Raw genomic sequence first — 21,800 nt, 5'->3', positions numbered from 1 at the left:
AAACATGTTCAAAATATTAAAGGCAGAATTTCAAAGCTTCTGTGTAAATAAAAATAAATTGTGGCATCATTTTATAGCATGCAGACACTGATACATGTGCGGGCTTCTAAAAAATGTGTGTTTGACTGTCTGCGTGCGGGCTGAAGTTTAAAGGCTGTCTTTAAGTAGGTGATTTCCCCGTTTTTTGTCTTTTATTCAATCTTCACTGTGATCTGTAGAATTTTCCTCCGAAATAGTAACAGTGCACCGACAGCACCGCTTTGATTAAAGTGGAGCTCAGAATTACAGGGCCCTTTGTAGAACATCTGGCTCAGAAGCACCCTGTGCCTGTAAATATGACACTGTTCTGTAACATTCGTCTGTATTTAATAAAAAAAACTAGTACCTTTAGTTTGATTTTGTGCACCGATGTCTTAGTGAGTATGCTGATTCATCATAATACAGTATTTCAACTGTCAGAGTGACAATCCAATAACAGAGCGCACAACCCAAAACTTATAATCACATTAAAAAAAATAATACATCAACTGAGACATCTGCCCTTAGTGCAGAATAGCAACTGTCACAATCAAAGTTGACTGAAAATGATTTTAATATATATATTTTTTTATCTTTTTGTCCAAAGCTAGTTGAACTAGACCTTCATTATCTCCCGATTAGTCATTGAGATTTAATAGTGGTGGGAACTAGTGCAGAAATGTGCATTCCACTGAGAAGTAGTTGAGATGCTGTCAAGCTGTGTGTGTGTGTAAATGTATATTTGTGTGAAAAAGACAAAGCTTTGGTCATGCAAGGTGCTGTAATCCACTCGGTGACCTCCAGAGCCTGCTCGCTATGTGAATGTGTGTGTGTGAAAATGTGTCACCAGAGCCCTGCTTATGTTTGATGGTGGTCTTATCCACCCGATGACCCTCTGAACCAGATGGTGTGTGACTGCATGCCTGTGAGAGTGTGTGTGTGTGCATGTGTGTGTGTGTCCCACCTCTGAGCCTCCTGGCACTCCAGTCAGTCCCCACACCCACCAGTCCTCCAACGCCACACACCCCACTTCCCGCCCTCCTTCATCCTTTCAGTTGGGTGTGATCACATCAAAGCAAAAAAGGGAGGATTACAGGTTTGTGCCCCAAAGGAAGCTAGCATCTCTCTAACTGTAAATCTCTCTCTTTCGTTCTCGCTCTCTTTCTCTGTCTCTTTCATTCCTGCCACTTTCCCAGTGGGGCCCCTGTAATCCCTACGGTGTCAGAAGGTCAGGGGACCGTGTCATGGATAACCCACTGGGGCACATATAATACAGCTAATGCTATATAGATAGTTAGCTAACATGAACATAAAGACAGGTCCAAATAACTACATTTTTTTATTATCTCTTTTCCCCCTAGGCTCTATTGTTCATTTTTTTTCTTTATCATCTTTGTTTTATTTCAAGTCGTAGTAAAAACCATAATTCCCGGCAAGAATGGGAGTTCGCTGCTGTTCAGAAACACTTGTATATGGCTACAAGTGTTTCTGAACAGTAGACAAATGGTTCAACTCCTGCTTTTAAACATAAATTCACACATACGCAAACACACACATGCACATAGATAAGATCGGTATGGCGATACAACTGGCAGAATGGACTCGACAGTTGTAATGATGCTAATAGTGCACTTAGTCCTGGCATTTGTTTTATGTTGGGTCAGTGTGCGACACGCACATAGCCTTCAAAACACAAAGAGAAAAAGCAAAGCTCTTGGTTGGGATCAGTGCTATTTTATGCTCTACTTTTGCAGCCGTGGCATCTCGGCCCTCATATTTATGCATCTGTTGAGCAAATGTTTATGATGCGACGCCGCTAGCAGGTGTCACTCTAGTGTCAGATCAGTTTTCAGGGTACGGTTGGTCCACTGTGGATGTAGGCCAATTGAAACTATTGTTTCCTGTTACTCTTGAAGAGTCTATTGGACCGTGCATCTGTCCTCGAGGATTTTCATAACATTCCACATCAGGGTGCAGCAGCAGTGTAATGCACTTGAGCATATTTGTCTCAGTTTCCAGATAAATTGAAAGAGTTGTTTAGGAGAATGGATGTATGGTCACTGGTCGCAGTGAATGCCAAAAAGTGCGGGACGTTTTATTCTGGGTTCCTCACCCATCTTCATCTATAAGTAGGAAAGGCGCATCTGCTGAAACAATTCTCCAGTCTCGATTTCAGATAAACACTCGACCATCTGTTAACCGGTCATGTAGCCTTATTTCAACTCTGTGTGACAATTTAGTGACAATTCACCAGATGCATTAAGATTTTTCAAAAGCCATGTCCAGATGACTGAACTAAAATGAGTTACTTGCCAGTGCTTGTCTTCTCTTTTGAGAAACAGGAAGCTGCTCAAACTGGACACAGCTATAAGATGCCCTGTAAAGCCCAGGACCAGTGAAGTTCACTGCTGCATTAAAACATGTATGCATTTTATTGTTAAGATTGTTGAAATTACCACAAGGTTCAATATTTGGCCAAGTACTTTCCTTCCAACAGCAACCCACTGCTTCCCTCAGCACTCATGCTAATGGGTGCACCTTTTAAAGTCAGTATGGCGTCATGAACTTCAATGAAGTGTAGAAGCACTGGCAGATTTTCTTTGTTTCTGGCTGGTTTCTTTACAGTTTCCTTCAGAAATCCTTCCTCAGAAATGTTTCATCGCTACATTAATATTAGTAGTGTGGATGCCTCATGCCATTAAATAATCTGGCTACCTTGCAGACTTATTCTGGGGTTTGGCCTTAAGGACAAGAAGCCAGACTCTAGCCTGACTGTACTTTTTTTCAAGCACCAGAAGTTGTAGGTAGCAGAGCTTTAGGCAGCTTCTCTTGTTCCACATCAGTATTAGTGCTGTTCTCACAGCTGGGTAACGTGTTTCCATAAAGAAACTACATCTACCAACTACAATCTTCTACAATATAAAGGTTATATATACGGGCTTAAGCAATTTCTTCTTATTTTTTCAGGACTGATGTAATTCAAAGTGTTAGCTTTTGGTGGTCATGGTTTATCATGCTGTCCATCATAAATACGGTGCTTTATATAACACAGAGACATGGTAAAGTTAATTAATCATCCTAAGAAACCAGGAATCTGTGGATCCATTTCTGTAATCTTAGAAAAAGATAAAAAATTTTGTGTCATAAAATATGCACTGAGCATATTTCAAAAACACTGTAAATGCTTCTGATTCATCAAATTAACAAATCTTTCATGAGGGCGAGGATTAGAAATAATGTGTCATCAGGACTTTTTCTGCAACTGTCGCTCTATGAATAACTATGTATGAAAGGAACATCTGTCAAAATATAATTAATTATTTCATTATAGTCAAATTAGAAATCATGCCCACATAACGTGCACTGCTTAAATGGTCTTAAATACGTACAATAGCCTAATTAAGTCTTAGTCTCTCCAGTCTGATTGCACAACATGAAACTAACACAACCAAATCCCACCCTCAGCTTATGAAACTCAATCCAGTTAACACACTTTAGCTCAGCAAACCCTGTTTTTGTAACAAACTATTGAATCTAAATTACTGCCTGTATCTATATTTTACTGCGAGTAATAAGCATAGTGTCATGAAGAAGCATTTTTTTTTTATTATTTATGATTTTATAGTTTGTCACACTTGTTTCAGATCATCAAACAAATTTTACTATTAGACAATGATAACCTGAGTAAATACAAAACACTTTTTAGATGATTATGTTTATTAAGTGTAAAACCTGCAAAGCCAGAACTGCAGTCGAGCATTTGAGGTAACTAGTAAGGAGTTCATGTTTGGATCAATTATAGCGAGTTATAGAAGGTCCTTAAGAAGCAAAGCAGCCCAGACCATCACACTACCACCACCCTGCTATGATGTTGTTTATATGAAATGCTGTGTTTTACACCAGATGTAACTGGACTCAAACCTTCTAAAAAGTTCAACTTTTGTGTTGTCAGCCCACAGAATATTTTCCTAAAAGTCTTGGGGATTATCAAGAAGGTTTTTTTTGGCAAATGCAACATTAACCTTTGTGTTGTTTTTGGTCAGCAGTGGTTTTTCTCCTTTGAGCCCAGTCTCTTTCTTATCACTGAATCATGTAGACTACACTAACTGAGGCAAGTGAGGCTTGCAGTGCTTTAGATGTTGCTCTTGGTGCCACTGTTCACAATTTAAAAGCTGCATTTTGTATTTCATCTGGTTATCTTTGCCTAATAGTAAAGCTTCTTTGATCTGGAACGTTTAAGTGTGACAAATATGCAAAAAAAACGTAGATCTCCGAATGGGCCAAATACTTGTTCACAGCACTGCAGAGCACAATGAAGACCCCTGCGTGGGAGACACTTGTCTGATGGTGATCCCGGCCAATCTAAAAATCATTTCAGTTCAGTGACTTGTAATAAAACAAAGATTCACTAAGACGCTATTAGGAAACTGAGCCCTCATCTTCAATAGCTCACAAGCTTCAGCTGGGACAAAAGCCTTTGTTGGGACACAGAGCTCACTGCACAGCCTGTAGAGACATCAGACTAGTTTATGACAGACGGGTCAGCAGGGGGCGGGCAGTGGGCTGAAAACATACATATAGCTTTAATTGTACTCATGGCAGTGTGCATGAAAGTGTTTAAAGCGCTGAAGATAAGTGTGCATTGTTTGTAAAACTGCGAGCAATCAGGGAGACAAGACACACACACATACTTCAGTGAACCCCTAATGTGAGACCCATGACCTGGTGAAAGGGGTTTTCTAGGTGTGTGAGAGAGTGTATGAGTGTGTGTGGGTCAGGGTTGCCAGGCACAGTATGCCACCTGCAACTGGAATGAAGACTAAAGGAGTGGGACAACAGAGAAGAAGATGCACAACACAATGTGACTGTGAGTGCTACACTTTCAGTAGACAGGCCCTACAGAGTGCTTTACATCTTATGAGTGAAATATCTTACTGTTGGGTCAAAAAACCTCCTACATTAGAAGTTTAAAAAATAAATAAATGGCACCCTCTGCGACTGTCCTGCCCACCTAGTTAGCAAGGCATCAGTTTGGACTGCCTTGGTAAAAACTTCTCTCGTTAAAACTTTTCATTTATTTATTTGTTTATTAGAATTTCCATTAGCTCAGCTCTAAAGTGTAGCTACTCTTATTGAGATCGACTTTAACAGCAGTCAATTAAATTAGAATTGAATTCCAAACTTGAAGTTTTAGTGGCTTCTTGAAGGAAACATTTGATGCAGATAGAAGTCATATACTGTAATCAGTCAGTGTGCAGTGTATTTCCAGCTAGCCAGTAGTAACTTGAAGTCTTGTATGTTCTTGTTGAAAATCCTGTATGTCAAGATTTCACTTATCACAAAAGATCTATGGTTTATTCTTACCTATAACTTAGCTCAACAGTAAATTGAACTACATTTAACTACGTGCTCACATCTTTTATTGCTATCAAACATCCAAATTGTCAAAAGTGAAACTCTGTGAGCTTTCAGGTTCTTGAAAGGAGGCTGTGAAAGCTCTGTGATTAGCTTAATACAGTAAAAAGCCTTTGGAAATGACCAAACTCCAACAAAGCTCTGGTCCTGCCTCGGAGTATTTGGGATGTACTGACCGTTCTGTTTGAATGGACGGACGAAAACATCGTCCTGGAGGAGTTGTTTCAGTTGAATGGATGCTTTTATACTTTTTTCCCCATGAAAATGTATCAAAGGAATACATTGTAGCTTACCATATAGAGACTGACCCCAGAGAGAGAGAGAGAGAGAGAGAAGACAAGGCTTCTGAGCCCACCATCACATCAAAGACAGTCACTTAAGATTTTATGCAAAATATACATTTTTGGTCCATCTGTAAACCTAAAACACGTGTAAGCTGTTTGAAAAAAAGAATATTTATGAATTTGTGTGTTCAAAAGCCCGGGCATCATGAATGGTTGACCAAAGCTTCAACTCTGATATGTGTCTGAATGATGTAAACCCTCATGTGCTATAAATGTGTGCCAATTACCCTCTTACCAGCTTCAGCGTACATGTTCTCCGCATCAGCCTGAGTCACTCTTATATATCTGGAAATCTCTGTTTCTCTGTGTGTTTATAGTGACTTTAACTGATCTGTTATCTAAATGCATCAGTAAACCAAGCCATGAGTCATTCACTATAAGTGTCAAGTCACGTCTCACAGCACATATAACCCTGTTTCAAGGCTCACCTGAGCTGTCACATAATCTGCATGTTTATGTGCATGTAACAACACCAGGAACGCACCAAACCAAACAGTTTTTAATAGAATGTCAGAAAATGCAACGCAACGCAAAAGCAATGTGAAAAGAAGAAAATCCGACTGGTTTATCGGGATAACGGCTGGTAGCATGAATTCTTAAGGCTCATACCATTAGACCTGTAGCTCTCAAACCGTGGGCTGGGCCACACTGGTGTTGCAGAGAGACATTCAGGTTGGGTGTCGATGGCTAGGCAAAAAAATTGTAAAATTTAGTTGAATAAGTACGTACTTTTGTATGAAAACTGGTTTAGCCAACTATAGTTTTCACCAAAATTTTAACATCAGTTCTATTTCTTTATTTGGTACTTTGGTAAATTGTCAGGTGGGTGGCGAGGCTTTTGGCTTCTGGAGCATTGCGTGTCAGAAAAAGTCTGAGAACAGCTGCATTAGAACAGCTGTAGAATAAGTGGAAGCAGTTTAACCTGAAACAGTGGAAAAAATGTTGAATGGTAATGATGGGCTGAAAAAGAAAAAGTTTCAGCCAGGTCCCATCACAGATACACAGTAGCATATCCACACGCACTACGGACAGCTCAGTGTGTGTCTCTGCCCCCTTTGACGCCCCTCCTTTAACCTCCCACCTTTTCTTCAACCCCTCCCTCTCTCTCTCTCGCGCTTTCCCTCTATCTCTCTCTCCCTCTCTTGAATTAAGTCCATTATTCCAGCCCGCTCTGCCTCTGAGCAAGTCTACTCTGCTCATCTGCTGCGAAAACTCTGTGTATGTGTGAACTCCTTGCATGCATGTGTTAAGAAGAGTTTTATGTGTGTGCACAGGCTTGTGTGTTTTTGTAAGTAGAGCTGAAGTGCAGCCGTTCATCAGTGGAGCTGACTGCAGACAGGGGGAATACTCAGATCTCGCTTTGCTGCTTTTTAACTTCACTTACTTTTTGGACTTTTTGAAGACTCACTGGACATATTTTGCACCAAAGTGGAACTCTGCTGTTATTCTCTTTCTGTTCATGCACCATTCCCATAACTGGAAATAAATGATTTTTTTTCAATTTTTTAATCAGATTCCTTAAAAGAATTTTTCAGGTATTTCCACCTGTTTAGCTGATCTCAGCTCTCACTTTCTGGACTGGTCAGTAACTGTTTTTTCATTACTCCATAACTTGTCTTATCTTTCTTGCTTAAATCAGATATGAAAAATCCTGGGAATGGGTGTTTTGGAAGCACGCAACAAAAACTGAAAAGGTTTGTGTTCAGTGCTTTCTGCATATAAGTAGAGGAAAGACTATGAGAAAGTAAAATGAAACAGAACAGTGTGGTAACAATGGATACTGTCTGCGCTGCCAGAGGCATGTTGGGCTCAGGTGGATGCTGATCCCGACCTGGAATGTTCTGAACTCCTGTGGAATTTGGTTCCCCTGGAAACGGATAGGCAGGTAAGTTAATTTGGACTCTGTTCCAGTAAGATCACCATTTAAGTCTGTAAAGCCAATAAAATTAGTTCAGTTTAGTGGAAGACACTTCCAACCACAAACGGACTTAACTTGTAGACGAAGTAATAATGAAATCATGACTCCTGCTGTGCCGTTAAGTTCCCGGTTCCCTGAGCCTGCTGTGCCTGTGACATGACCACGTGCAGCACTGCTAATCCCGCACCACTTCAAACTAAAATATCTTTCTAAAAGTCATGCTGATGACATGTGGGATTTCTCTCAGAGTGTTTACTTGAAATCTGCTCTGTTGTTTCATTTGAGAGAGTCAACTGAGTTGTCTTTCCTCTGGGAACAGTTTGGAGCAGCTCCAGTCAGGAGAGCAGAGGCTGCTCTGTAAGGTCTCGCCTTACTGCTGCTTCAGGGCTTAACACAGCCAAATGGATAGCTACCAGGGACCAGCAGGCTGCCCTCGCCTTAGTGACTCCTTCATTATCTCTTATTTCAGAGTTTCTTCCATGAGATGAGAGATTTAAGCTGCATGACCACAAGGCAATTTTCCCACAGTAATTAAGCAGATTTCTTTCTTCAGTAGTATCACTCCAATCACCTCTTCCCATCCCGGCGATACAGGCAGAGCTGGTGAAAGACTGAAAAGTTATCCGTCCTCACGAATGAGACCGGTATGAGCATGGAGCATGAGCATAATTAGTGAGGACAGCAAACACCCAATTAGCAAGTTTTAGTGACTCCAGTTTCAATATTTATTTTTCCCTTCACACTCTGAATAATAAGAATAGTCAAACTGAATAAATGCTAGCCATGGGGTTTGTAGACTGGGAAGTTTTCCATTTGTGATGCTGGGCCAGATGGCTCAGGACCAGCAACCACCGGACTGCTACAGCGTCTCCAGCTCCTTCATTCACTTACACTCTTTTAAAGGGACCAGAGGACTCTGCTTCAGACTGTTTCGCTTTTCTTTCTCAATATGTTTCAGCTTAAATCCCATAAAGACCGGTGCTCACTTTTGGCTTAAAGCTAGGGCTTACTTTGTTTCTGTTGAGTGTGTGTGTGTGTGTGAAGCTTCACTTTGCTTCTATGACTAGCATTGCCCAAAGACTTAAAACACTTCAAATAAGAACGAACTTCCGAGATGCTTATTAAATTCTGTTGTAGCCTTCATATGACTCAGGCTTGTGCCCTTTTTTCCTATGTACTTTAAAAGTTTTTCAACTCAACTTTTAGTTTTAATTTTTTTTACATTTATCGGCCACTTATATCATAATTATAGCAGAAAACCATCATTTCAACTTACTGCTTTCTCACTATAGGTGGTCTGTCTTTATGAATGTTTATTTTTATAGCTATCAAGGGAAATGAAGCGCTGCGCACCTCGTTGTCCTTCCCAGAAAAAGCAAAACGCTGTCATGCTTCAGACCAAGGCGCTGTCACAGCTGTATTCATGGTTAAAGTCACAGTTTTGCATGACTCTTGTAGAATTTGTTTGTTAAAGTCTGCAGCATTTACATTAGGCAACGCCTCCCTGCATCACCTGCCCCGTTCACATATCTAAGACTTTCTGCTTCCGTGCTTCTTTTCATTCTTGGAAATGGGGCAAAAACTGGCAAGCCAAAGTTTTTCAGTCAGAACTGAATCAAAACACAACTGTGCTTTAAAAAGTATTCTTTAAATGCCAAGGTGGTAACTTAGATTGGAGGTCCACGATTTGACATGCTCACTATACTATGCTACTATATATCGTACAGATGCATTCGGTCCCTGGATGGGTTCACTCTAACCATCACAATTACACCCTGAATACCGTTTCCTTACTAGTGATTTAGCTGTCACTAGTTAATATTTATCCTTTTAATCCGAGAAAAATAATGTGACACAGACTATTAGTGCTTTGCGTTCTGACACGTATTATGATCACTTCATCAATACATGAGTCAAATTTATTGCAAAACAATTTCTGAATTTGATTAAAACAGCAGTAAATAACCAGAAGGAAAACAGCTGGTGGCATAACATTTGTGCTTCCAGCTTCAATTCTTTTCAGATGTGTTTTATTACGGTCAAAATGACATGTTTTAATGAGAATGCAGTTAACTCTTTTATGTGGTCATATGATTTCAAAACTATAGACTTTATACTGTTTCTGGAAAAACATCTTGGTTTCTTTGGAACAGACTTATCTGTTCACCTTACCAGCCCTTTTTTTTAACCTTCTTCTCACTCTTTGCGTCCATCCTCACTCTTCTCTACTGTCTTCTCTCTTGCTTCCCTTCCCTTCCTCTGATTTATTTCCACTATTTCACGATTCAGCAGTACACATAATTATAAATAGCCATAGATTAAAGGAGTTGCATTCTCAGTGATAATGGGAGAGAAGCAGATCTTTCTCTGGACTGACTTTTAATAAATGCTTTTGTATGCCAACATATATTTTCCATATATGTTTTAGCTTTTCTGCAGTCAGTGCTCCACAGAAAACCAATCAAATTAGATAGTATAGATGGGAGGGGGACTCATCACCGTGGTACCCTAGATTGATGATAAGCAAGTATCTCTTTTACACTGAGCCAAGTTTTTTCTTAAACCTGACCGAGTTGGGGAGCTAAAAATCATAAAATAAGATGGAACTATGAAAAAATACATGGAACTCCAATGCTGTTCTCCTGGCTTATTCCTCATTCATATGTAAAACACATTTTGTAAGAGACAGAGAATTCAAGTGAGAGCTTTGAATTACATACGAACTTTTTAAAAAAAATCTTACTGTATTCTCTTTCACCCCGTCGCTCGTCCCATCTGTCTCCCCCTTAGCAAATTAACTGGTGCAAAAGCCACCAGTTACCTGCTGTTACAGCTATTTTGCTCTGTAAAGCTCAGAGTCCTCCCTCCCCTCCTCACCCTCTCCACTTATTCTTCATCATCATCCATCCATCCCTCCCGCTTTTCATTTCTCACTTGCAGGGAGGCTTAGACTTATTGCTCACAGGCCAGGGAAACTCTTTTTTCCCTAGGGGAGAAACAATTGGCTCCTTTCTCTCCATCACCTCCTGCCTCACTTGTTTTCTTCTCCATTCCTCCCTCCCTACCTCTGCTGCAGTCTCCTTTTTTGTAAGACTGCATGCATGCGGGCTGGCTGCAGGGTTGAAGTGCAGAAATGTCTATATCCTGTTGTTTTGTTCACTCCTTTCCACGTTCTCTCTTTTGTTGTCTTTCCCTGCCTTTTCAATTCTCCCCTCCCCTTTCTCCCTCCTTTTAGACTTCTAATTCTCCTTTCCTCTCCCTTTCAATCACATTGCCTTACTGCTTCATCCACAATTCATCTTTCAACTCTTTTCACACATCTTCCTTTCTCAGCAACTTCTTGTCTTCTGTCTCTACATCATTTTGTCATCTCTTCATTCTTCCCTCTGTAATGTTTTTATTTGTCTTTGCTTCCTTTTCACCTACCTGTCTCTTCATATATCTGACCCTCATTGTTTCCCCCTCGGCTTGCTCTTGATCTCCACTGTGACCTGTGGCAGTGGTGGTCTACAGGTTAAACTGCAGATATCCATTTATTCATTACTACATACAATACAGTAAAGTTGCACTCTAACCCCGCTCTGAAAAAGCCGTTTCACCCTGGAGGCGGGCCGCTTTGTCTGCCCATCTCAATTTAGTCTGGTTTTGACAGGACAGCCTGCTTCCCACCTCCCCCCCACCCAGAATCTTTCTCTCTCTCTCTCTGTCTTTCTCTTTACTTTTAATCCATTCCCTCTTGGCATGCTGCTGCTCCATGTCTATTGAAGCTGAACTGAATGCAAGTGTCAGCGGCCCCAATGGCTTTTTTTTTTTTATTAAGATCCATTATGGAACATGCAAGGACTTTGTGTTTGCCTCTGCATGTGCATGCGTGTGTGTGTGTGTGTGCTGAGAAGGGCTAGTTTTTTAGATGGGGATATATTCTCCTACATCCTTTTATATGAATACATACAAACATTTGTGTGTGTGTGTGTGTGTGTGTGTGTGTGTGTGTGTGTGTGTGTGTGTGTGTGTGTGTGTGCCTGCTCACAGGGCTGTGATGTGATGTGATGAAGATGTGCGAGGAACAATAACAGACTCTTCAACTCATGAAGCCAGAGTTATAGGATGCACACAAACACTGCAACACACAGCTCGGGGTGTCTCGGAGGAACAATGGGACCAGTCGTTCCTTTTATAGCAGCCAACAGGAGTGTGAGGGTTTCACTGCTCCTCTTGTCGCTTCCAGGGAGTGTGACATGAATTGCGCGCGTGTGCGTGCTCGCTTCTGTTCTTGTGTCACGTAGCTGCAGCTGATGAGAGTGCTGACGTCCTTCCCCTTGAAATACTGCAGCATCTTTGCAGTTCAGTGCAGAAACTTGAGCGTGCATAAACATGCAGCCTTGTGCTTCGGCCTTTCTGTTTCACAGACCTCAGCACAGTTTAGTGCTCTTGTGATCACTTCTTTAATGCTAGCTGAGAAACTTTGCACTCAGCGAACATCTGTGAAATCACCCAAGACCCCTTCAATTCGAAAACAGCGAGTTAAGGTAGCGGATAGCAAGCTGTGTTGGGATCTAGCCTTGCATGTGTGCTTTTGTCCATTCACAAATGTGCGTGTGTTTAGATACTGGAGGGTATGTGAGAGTTTATGTTCCTGTTAAGCTCTGTCTTGTTGTGTTGTGGCCTGGGAGCCATGAGCTTATGAGAGCTCTCCTGTCTCTACGCTTCAATAGCTCCATTATTCATAAAACTCTGTGCCAACAGCGCGGACGGGTCTATGTCTGTATAGTGTATGTGTGTTTTCTCATCTTATGTATATTGTGCTTTAAAGTGATTCTTTAGTTTTCAGTGATAACCAGGAATTTGAAATTAATAAGAAAGTTGTTCCAGCTTAGAGCAAAGTGAGTATTTGAAAGCTTGGCTGAGATGATGTTGGTGATGACAGGCCTCACTCTGTTCACACAGTCATCCTCACGGAACGTAGACACGAGTCAGCCATCTGAGTTACTCCATTTCTCATCACTTTAACACCTCTACGTACACTGAGGTCAGTGGCATCCCACTACAACTAATGGCTGACAAATCTCGGATAGATTCTGATATTAAACTTCCGCTTGCATCTGCAAGCCACTTTACAACCCAAAATAAACCCATATGTGTCTGACAATCAGTATCATGTCTGTTGTTGCAGATGCCTAGTCTATTCTTCCTGCCTTATTGTTTCTGTAGTCGTAGAAAGGTGAGGAGGGTTGTGTACGGAGCCATGCTGCCAAATCTAAATTACTCCAGGGAGAAATACTTCTTCTTCTTTTTCTTAGTTGCTCTGACTGATATCTTTTTCTCTCTTGGATCATCTTTTGTAGTTATTAGTGGAAAACAAATGTTGTATTCATTTATAGTGCATTACAAAGTCAGCTGATTTGGCTCTAGTTGAAAACATATGGCTAGCAATAGACTGCAGTTTAAATATATCCACAAATCTTTTTTGGCCTTACCCCTCATTTAAAGTATCCCAAGCAAAGAAAGACACTGTTATTTTACGTCTAATATTGCCCCAGTCAAGACAGGAAGATCTAGTCTGCAGTTAGAGAGCAGATTATTATTGAACAGCTGATTTTATTGCCAAGACACAAGAGGGGTTTTTATAGAGGGTGACAGATGAAGGGAAGTGATAGAGGTAATTGTTAGAAGGAGGAAAATAAGTAAAGATTGAAAATGAAAAGAGGGGAAAAGCCAACTGTCTGCCTGTTACTGAGTGCCAACTGTGAGGTGCAATATAATAAAGGAGACTGTTTCTACTGAAAGGCTTTATTGTTCCTGCTGCCTGCAGAGTCCAAAGTACTGAAAGAGAGGTGTGTGTTCACTGCGCACTTTTTTTTCCTTTTTTTTTTTTTTGCAGCACAACATTCATATAGATGTAGGGTTGCAAGCCACTGACCTCCCTCATGCTTTGGCATTGACAGTGCCGTGAGATGCTATTGGGGAATTTTCTGAAACAATAGCAAGTCTGTCACATTAATTTCCGTAAATCCAATACATCAGGAGACCGAGAAAAACCCCCCCCCATTATAGAAGCCATGTGTAAACCAGATTGGGGAAAAAGCAACACTGTAAATCTCTGAATAACTTGTAATTTCATTTATCTATTACTGTGTAAGTCAATATTGATACCAGAAGCCAACAGTCGCTCACTTTGTGAGGCTGGATTCGCTCACAAGTGACGCTGTTGTAAGAACTGATGTGCTCATCCATTCATCCATCTTCATCACTGTCGGCTCATTAGTACCTCACAATGAAGAGATCTCATTCAGTGACACTGTCTGCCAGTGTGGAGGGAGCGAGGAAGAGTGTGAGCAAGCAAGCGAGTGTGAGAGTCCTGGGTGCGTATATGTGTGTGTGAGCTGGCAGTGCCACAGACATGGAGAGTTTGCGCTTGGCTTGGCAGTGCGCAAAGCATATCTCTATCTCACACACACAGTCTTCATCACACAAGGTCAGAGATTGTGTGTGTGTGTGTGTGTGTGTGTGCTTTGGATACTGTCCCTGAGTCTTGCTGTAATGTGAGGAGATTATAGTGTTGCCATAATGGAGGCTGGCATTAACATAGCCTGGCAGGAGCATCAATCTGAGTCTGACTAAAAATACCTCAGACAGCAGTGTGTGTGTGTGTGTGTGTGTGTGTGTGTGTGTGTGTGTGTGTGTGTGTGTGTGTGTTTGTGTTTGTGCATGGGGGCATCCCTGGCATAAGCACACGTGTGCTAGCAGTGCACATTTCTAAATTTGTTACTTCTCTGTCTTTATTTTCAGGTCTATGTGTCCATGTTTAATGTTTATGGCCCATCTTTGATGTGAGAGGTCAGCTTGATCATCCTTCAGAGTCCCAAGAGAACGACGTTACGCTGATTATTGAGACTTAAAAAGAAGACTGGAAGAAAAAAAAAAATAGAAGCCAACGCTTTTTTAAGGATCCTTCCAATAAATCCTTAAAAGGCCGGTTCCTGCTTCTGTCACACAGATTCTGAAGACTGAATCAGAACCAGGACACAACTATAGCTTCTATTAATAAATTAAAACTTAAATAAATAATTTCACAGACTCCACTTTTGAAAGAAAGGAGTTTGCTTTACCTTTGCCAAAATGATGACTATGATGATGATGGTGGTGGCCACGATGGTCACCTGCAGCTCTCTGTTCCTGCTGGGGCTGGCCGCTGCCCATGCATCCTCCAGCACCGTGACCCGCACCTCCTCTTCAGCTTCTTCTTCTTCTTCTTCCTCCTCCTCTTCATCATCCACCTCACCGCGCATGAAGTTATCATATAAAGGTAAGAACAAAAGCTTTGAGGATAAAAGTTCTGGTTCTTTCTAAAAAAAGGCAATTTCTTTCTTCCACTGCCCGTAATAGTTAGAAAAGTATCTACACAAACCACGCACACACACACACACCACTTTCTCTGTTTCATGTAATATTCAGCTTTATCCTTTTGAAAGTATAGGCAGCTGAACAGTAGCCAACTGTAATTTGTGGTTGCTGTGATTCACAGCCATAGACACACACACACACAACTTAAACACACACACACAACTTAAACACGCAGTAGCACGGTTTTGTGTTTCATCTTGGGTATTGTATGTTAGAAGAAGGCAGCTCAATGCCCAACACAGCCACATAAACCAAGCTGGTAATTACAGCCTGAATGAACTGGCCAAGGCCATGAGCTGACTGCAGGCCGTTTGCACAGCTGAAACATGTACCCGCCTGAATTTGGACTGAAGGTAACTTGAAGCATTTATTATGAGAAGACTTAAGACTATTCTAGTTTTATTTGAAACACAAATGACAAATGAGTGTCAACAGTGAGAGTTTCTCGGTTCCTAATTAGGCTGTAGGCGGTTATTAAAATACTACTTTGACATAAAAGTAGAGTCATATAAACAATTTCAGCCACTTTAGCAATGAAGCTAAACTGCTGATGCCTTTCTGTGTGTTTGGTAATGTTGCTGTTGTTAGGATTTTAGCTAACATAAACATAATATGTTAAACATTACAAACAAGAGTGCTCTATTGTTTCACAGTGAGATGCTGTACAGCTGATCTATCTGAGAGTATATTAATTAATACTACATTTTTTGTTTTTAGTTAGCAATGTAGCATTAAATGGCATTTTTGACAGCTGCTTTTTATTGAGTAGAAAGCATTATTACTTGTTTAAAGGATGGAGTAACCATTACTTAACTCAACTACTTAAAGCAGATTTGGGCTGTCAAATAATATTTTCTTGACAGATACTCTGTACCAGCACTCAAGAAAGGAGCAGTAAACGATTAAACACTAATACACTTGGATCTTAAAGTAAAAGTAACTACATTTAGCAGAAGGCAGGTATCATACACATGTTTTTAACACACTATGTCCTCAAGCCCAGGGTTATTGCCACCACAGTATGGTGGGACTGAATAAAAGTCCCTGATGTCATGCTGGCGGCTATTGGGTGGCGTCAAAGACTTAATTAAAGTTATAAATTCACATTAGAACAATGGCAGACTAATAAAAGACATTTTAATGTCGAAGTGAAGAGGGCTTTGGTCTTGTTTTCTTAAGCTCCCAGTTTGAGCTGGGCACGTAGGGGAGGATGTAGTCCCTTTATTTCTTAGTTTCCTCAAGCCAAGAACACAGTTTTCTAATTCTTCTTTTTCCATCAAGCTTGGGGTGACTATTATAGTTTAAATTTACAAATACAAGCTAAATTTTCCTGGGCACTGTTCCTCTAGAACTTTTTCTTGCCAGTTTGGAAATGGTAAAGACATTCAGTTTTTCCACTGAAACTAATATAGTGTCATTACTGTCAGAGGATTTCATCCTGCTCGTTTCACAAGTCACTGGCCTTAGGACACAGCTCAGAAATATACTGAAATACATAAGATGTTGAGGTTTATTTTTAGCAGGGTGGCTTGTGGAAGCCCTGTAGCCAACTAACTGATGTGGATCTGAAGACGCTGATGACAGCTTTGAAAGCAAAGTTTTTATGATTCTTTACTTACTTTATGAAGAACATAATTAATAAAAAAGTTTACTTCACTATACAACAAAAAAGACAAGTAAAGACCAAAAGACTGGTCCAAAAATAAAGCCCCTGCAAAGTTATCCGAGTTATCTCATTTCTGTATGTCAACACATAAGCACATTTCTCCATAAATACAGGCAAACACATTGGCACTTACACACTAACACAAATGCATAGGCGGGTTCTCCCATACTTAATATCTTTATCTTTAAGTTATGTGGAAATGATTGACTCATATCAGTGTTTGACTGAGGTCCACCCTGTAAATCTACATTTTCAGAGTTGCAGCAGTTCCACGGAGTGCGACGGTTTGAGCTGGAGCGTTCCTGCTGCTTTAGCGCCCTGCTGTTGGATGAAGAGAGGGGTCGACTGTTTGTGGGAGCCAAGAACTTCCTGCTGTCTCTGTCGTTGGACAACATCGCCAAACAAGAACACAAGGTTGGCCAGAAACAACCCCCAAAACCAAACTTGTATAGCTGCAAAACATGTGGGAGTGTGAGCGGTCTGTTGATCAAAACTAAGTTACTGTTACTGAGATTTCAACATTTTCAACTCTGTGTTTTAACAGTTATGAGTAGATTTAATTTTAGATTCTCATGTGCACAAGGCTTTTTAAAAAGTTATCCATAAAATAAGGAACTGTTTTATAAACACAGCATTTCCCCTGGTAATACACAAACCATTACCAGAAGAGATAAATCTGAACAACTCCAAATACATTTGCCATGAAAATATTTTGTGACCTTTTGTTAACTATCTTAGGTGATTATACTGGCAGCAGATGAAAGTGAGTCATTCTTACAACCACTGCAAAATTGTTTACTTTCTAACAATCATTTATTATTTTGACTCACAAAGTTAGTCACCTGTGGTTTGTATTCTTGCATTCCTGAAGGAAATATTCAGAAGTGTGGAAACATTTTTACAAACACACCCTTTAGAAAATAACATCCTTGCACATATGAGTCTACTTAAGTGTCTGACCTGAGGGGAAAAGAGAAGTGTTGTAGCCATAGAGGAAGGTAGAAAATCAAAGAGCTGGACGGAGATAAGAAAAAAACATTTATGCAAAAGAGGTTATGATTCATATCAAAAGGCACACTTTTTGAGGCCTTTGCCTTTGGAGTATAATCAGAGCTGCAAAAAGACTTGAGTATACATGTTAGAGTGCAGAATACAGTACACACACTGGCAAAAGAACTGAAATGTATAGACACTATAGTTACGCAAAAAAAAAAAATAGCCCACAAAAAACATCTGTCCACAGCTGCTTGGAGTAAATTGCAAGTTTCTATCTGTCAGATATGAAACCTCTGTTGGTTTTAGGTAGATGAGGGAGTTTGATTTATGAGCTGGGTGTGCAGATTCACTGTAGCTCTCCCTGGTTTTTTTTTTTTCAATGTTGCTGAGTGGCTGCAGGAGAAAATAGGTTAGAAAGAAAGAGATGGATCAGACTGTTCATACACTTGATGGTTTAAGTCCTGATATTATGAGGAAATGCATCTCTGGTACACTCTAAATAATCTAATTTAGCCAAATTAAAAATCCAGAGTAAATTTACAAGATGGACTGATCTTTGTCTGCCTGTTTCAGATCTATTGGCCTGCCCCTGTTGACTGGAGGGAGGAGTGTAACTGGGCTGGCAAAGACATCACTGTAAGTGATCACACCACACGTCACCTTAGCCCTGTGATTTCATGTTATAATTTTTACCAGAGAAATAAAAATTGATGTGGGTACTGTGATATCACCTGGTAAAGCCCTGTTTTCAAGCCTTCCAATAAATGTTTTTGCTGTCACCAGCTTGGTTGAAAAAGGAAGGGCGGGTCTGACTGTGAAACCGTGCACTCATTCACTAATGACTTGTGATTGACAGCTAGTTAACCAATGAGCTTGTAGTTTCATACCAAAGATAATCCATAATTCTGAAGCATAGAATGACTGAGATTTGCAAGGTAGACTTCATTTTTTCTATTCAGTATAACACAAAACAAGTGACCGGGAACATAAACAAGGCAGGAAAATATTTACAGAGGTAAAGACAAAGAGTTGTTTCCAGATAGGCTTCAATGGGGCTGGAAGTCCTTTTGCAACCACAGCTATCACCATCCAGAAGCCTTAGATAGAACGATAGAAAGGTTTTAAGAACACCAGGTATTGGCTTTATTTGCCCGACCCCACAGCTACGCCTGTGTTTTATCTTGTCTGTGATCTCTGCTTTGATTTATAAAAGTTTACAGCTGATACAGTTCAGATGTGGAACCTGAAAGTTTTTAGAAGTGTGTTGTCATCATCCTATTCAATAATACACACTGCATTATTATTATTATTATTATTATTATTATTATTATTATTATTATTACTCAAGGAATATTTAACTACAACCTGTTAACTAAACTGAGTTTTTATGAGACATAATGCATCATAACATCCACTTTAACCATGTCCCATTTTACATACAGTTCAATAAGCATTGCTACTGAGCTCCAAGTGCAGAATGTAAGCGTCCACTCCTACCCAGCCTAACACAATGCTACCTTTTAATCCACTCGAGTCATGGGAGTCATCACAAGACAGAAACACCACATTTAAACAGATAACATGTAATAATAGGTGCAGCACTCCTACTTTTGGACCTGCCATGTGGTGAGATTACTTCCTCCAAATTTGTTTCTTTGAGCCCTATTTGAATGATATCCACACAGTCTGATGTAGAGCTCACACTCAGTATTTACACACACACACACTGTCTAACCAGACAGCTTTGGGCTCAATGCAAACATTTCATTTTTTAAATGTCACTTAAATATTAAACTTGGTATTGCACTGGGTTAGGGGATCTCAGTTGAAAACACAGTTCCTGCTGAAGATCTTTGATATATTCACCATGAGAGCAACTCACTGGGTTCTTCCTCACTGGAAGAATATGTGCAGCAGAAAATAACAGTTGCATACCTTTGCTGTGACGATATGATGCAATGCAGTGAGGTCACAGAAATCTAAATATTGACCCGTTGCTTGTAAAAATGTGGCAGGTTACATTAGGTTGAATTGGATGTTTATAATCTATATGAGGATGGACGGACTGAGTGAGGTTAATAAAGAGCATCTTGGACATGACCTGCAGCAGTAACAATAAGATGCAAATTAACAGGAAATGAAACAAAACCCTGATTGTTAAAGTGTTTCTATTTGGATGATTTGATCTGATTCTGATTCAGTTCTGAGATGACTGCATGCACAAAGTCTCCATGACTGAACTCATGACCTGCTGCAGAGCTCACAGCAGAGTTTTCCCAAAGATACGCCACCATCTTAGTTCCCTTGACTTATTATTTAAGTGCCAAAAAAAGATTTTCTATGTAATGTTCTGCATGTGGATGTAGTGTGGGCAAGGGGGCTTGGCTTCACTGACCAACATGTAGAGGCCACCAAGAACCTATAGACCACCCAAGATTACAATTAGATAACTGTACAGGTCAGTTTGTGTGTAGGTACTTTGTGGCTTTAACTGTTTAAAACAGAAACATCACATCTGCTTATGCAGATATACCATAAATGTGTCTATTTATAGTGTATTTATACTCATGTGTTTGACAGTGTCTGTGTGTACATTTATCCCTGTATGTGTAAGTTTCCAGTGTGTGTGTCTAATGTCTGTGAATGTGTCTTTATGTGTGTGTAAAACAAACCCGTCATCAGTGTGATTATACAGCTGTAGCAGACAGACAACGGGCTCCATTCATACAAAAATCCAGGCTCTAATTTCACCTGACCAGGAGTCTGTGTGTGTGTCTGTCTGTCTGTGCATGAGTGTGTTCAGTTTTCTGTATGCATATGTCCTGTTCGAAAGTGCGAGTAACTGTGGAGACTGTGAGTGATGAAGAGAATGAATGTAATGGCTCTAGATGAAGAAGATAATGAGTTATTGTGGGAGAAAGAAAGTGATAAGACAAAAGTTCAAAGAAAATGACAGATTTTGCTTTAAAGTAGTTGCTTTACTCACATTTCAAGCCTTTGAAATGTTATTTTTATCCTCTATTATCCTTTTCTGTGTGAAAACTAACCCAAACCTCCACCACACACTATTGACCCTAATTACAGAGAAATGTGTTTTCTATAGGAAGAGGTCAAAAACTCTCCCTGCCACTTGATCTCTTCCCTCCACTCATTTTCCATGTTTGGTCCTTTCTTCATATGCCCTGTCCTCATCTAATATTGTTATTTACAACCCTCCAGTCCTTCAAACAGTAAAACCACCTTGCATGTGCCAGCACACTAAGACAAACACAGACACATGCAGATAAACAGAATTAGAGCGGGGCAGTAAACAGTTGACAGTTTACCCAGACACTTGGTCTGACTCAGCACTCTGAGGCGTCACTGTAAGACCGGAGTCATATTCAGAACCGCAGAAGTGATAGATTGTGTGTTTATGCTGTCATTTCAGTACCCACTTGGTAACTTTCAGTGCCTTCCAAGACCCATTAATAAATCAGTGGGTAGGAATTAATAATAAAAATCCTTTTCTTTATTTCATAAGTATATAATTCAAAACAATTTCTTATGTAAAATGCTCTGTGGAAGATGCATTAATCACAATTGTAAATCAAAATTGATTTTTTTTAAAGGTATCCGAGAAGCTGCATGTTGCACAATGAGTTCTGGGATATTGTGAATTAGATTATGAATGAAGTCCAATAGCTCAATGGGAAGAATTAATTTAAAAAGGAGAACTCTTCCCATTGAGCTCATGTTAGTCTTTCTGGAAGACACAAACTGAATTGTGTTAATCTTTAACTACTGAGAGAAGAAGCTCAGTGACCACCAAATATGTCTGAAACCACCAAAGAACATTTTCTTTTCCAGCATTGTGTAGACGATCAGTGTGCAGGAATTCACACACAAACAATGGTGAAAAGAATTGGAAACAAATGGAAAGAAGGCACCCTCTTATGTATATCACTTAGAGAGTCGGATTCCAGAAATCAGTCCATTTTTAGGAGAAATGTGGCCCGCCAGTATCCCCCGCTACTGCATTGTCCCGTTTAACAGAGAT

The 21,800-nt window shown here is 40.2% G+C and overlaps 1 protein-coding gene across 2 annotated transcripts in view; it reads left to right on the top strand.

The window, feature by feature from the left end:
• Window positions 1-21,800, top strand: part of sema3b (sema domain, immunoglobulin domain (Ig), short basic domain, secreted, (semaphorin) 3B) — a 72,173-nt gene that overhangs the window by 35,657 nt on the left and 14,716 nt on the right. The window contains exons 1-4 of one of the 2 annotated variants that reach the window (XM_063463347.1): window positions 6,966-7,662; window positions 14,485-15,001; window positions 17,022-17,179; window positions 18,335-18,397. In XM_063463347.1, the coding sequence (XP_063319417.1) occupies window positions 14,815-15,001; window positions 17,022-17,179; window positions 18,335-18,397 (408 nt within the window). In that variant the 5' untranslated portion in view covers window positions 6,966-7,662; window positions 14,485-14,814. Of the gene's footprint in view, window positions 1-6,965; window positions 7,663-14,484; window positions 15,002-17,021; window positions 17,180-18,334; window positions 18,398-21,800 lie in introns of those variants that run through there. The other variant, XM_063463348.1, reaches the window with a different exon arrangement.

The sequence above is a fragment of the Pelmatolapia mariae genome, linkage group LG20, assembly GCF_036321145.2.
Source record: "Pelmatolapia mariae isolate MD_Pm_ZW linkage group LG20, Pm_UMD_F_2, whole genome shotgun sequence".
NCBI classification, from domain to species: Eukaryota; Metazoa; Chordata; class Actinopteri; order Cichliformes; family Cichlidae; genus Pelmatolapia; species Pelmatolapia mariae.
The sequence above is the reverse complement of the archived record's forward strand: the minus strand, read 5'-3'. Positions and strand labels throughout refer to the sequence as shown.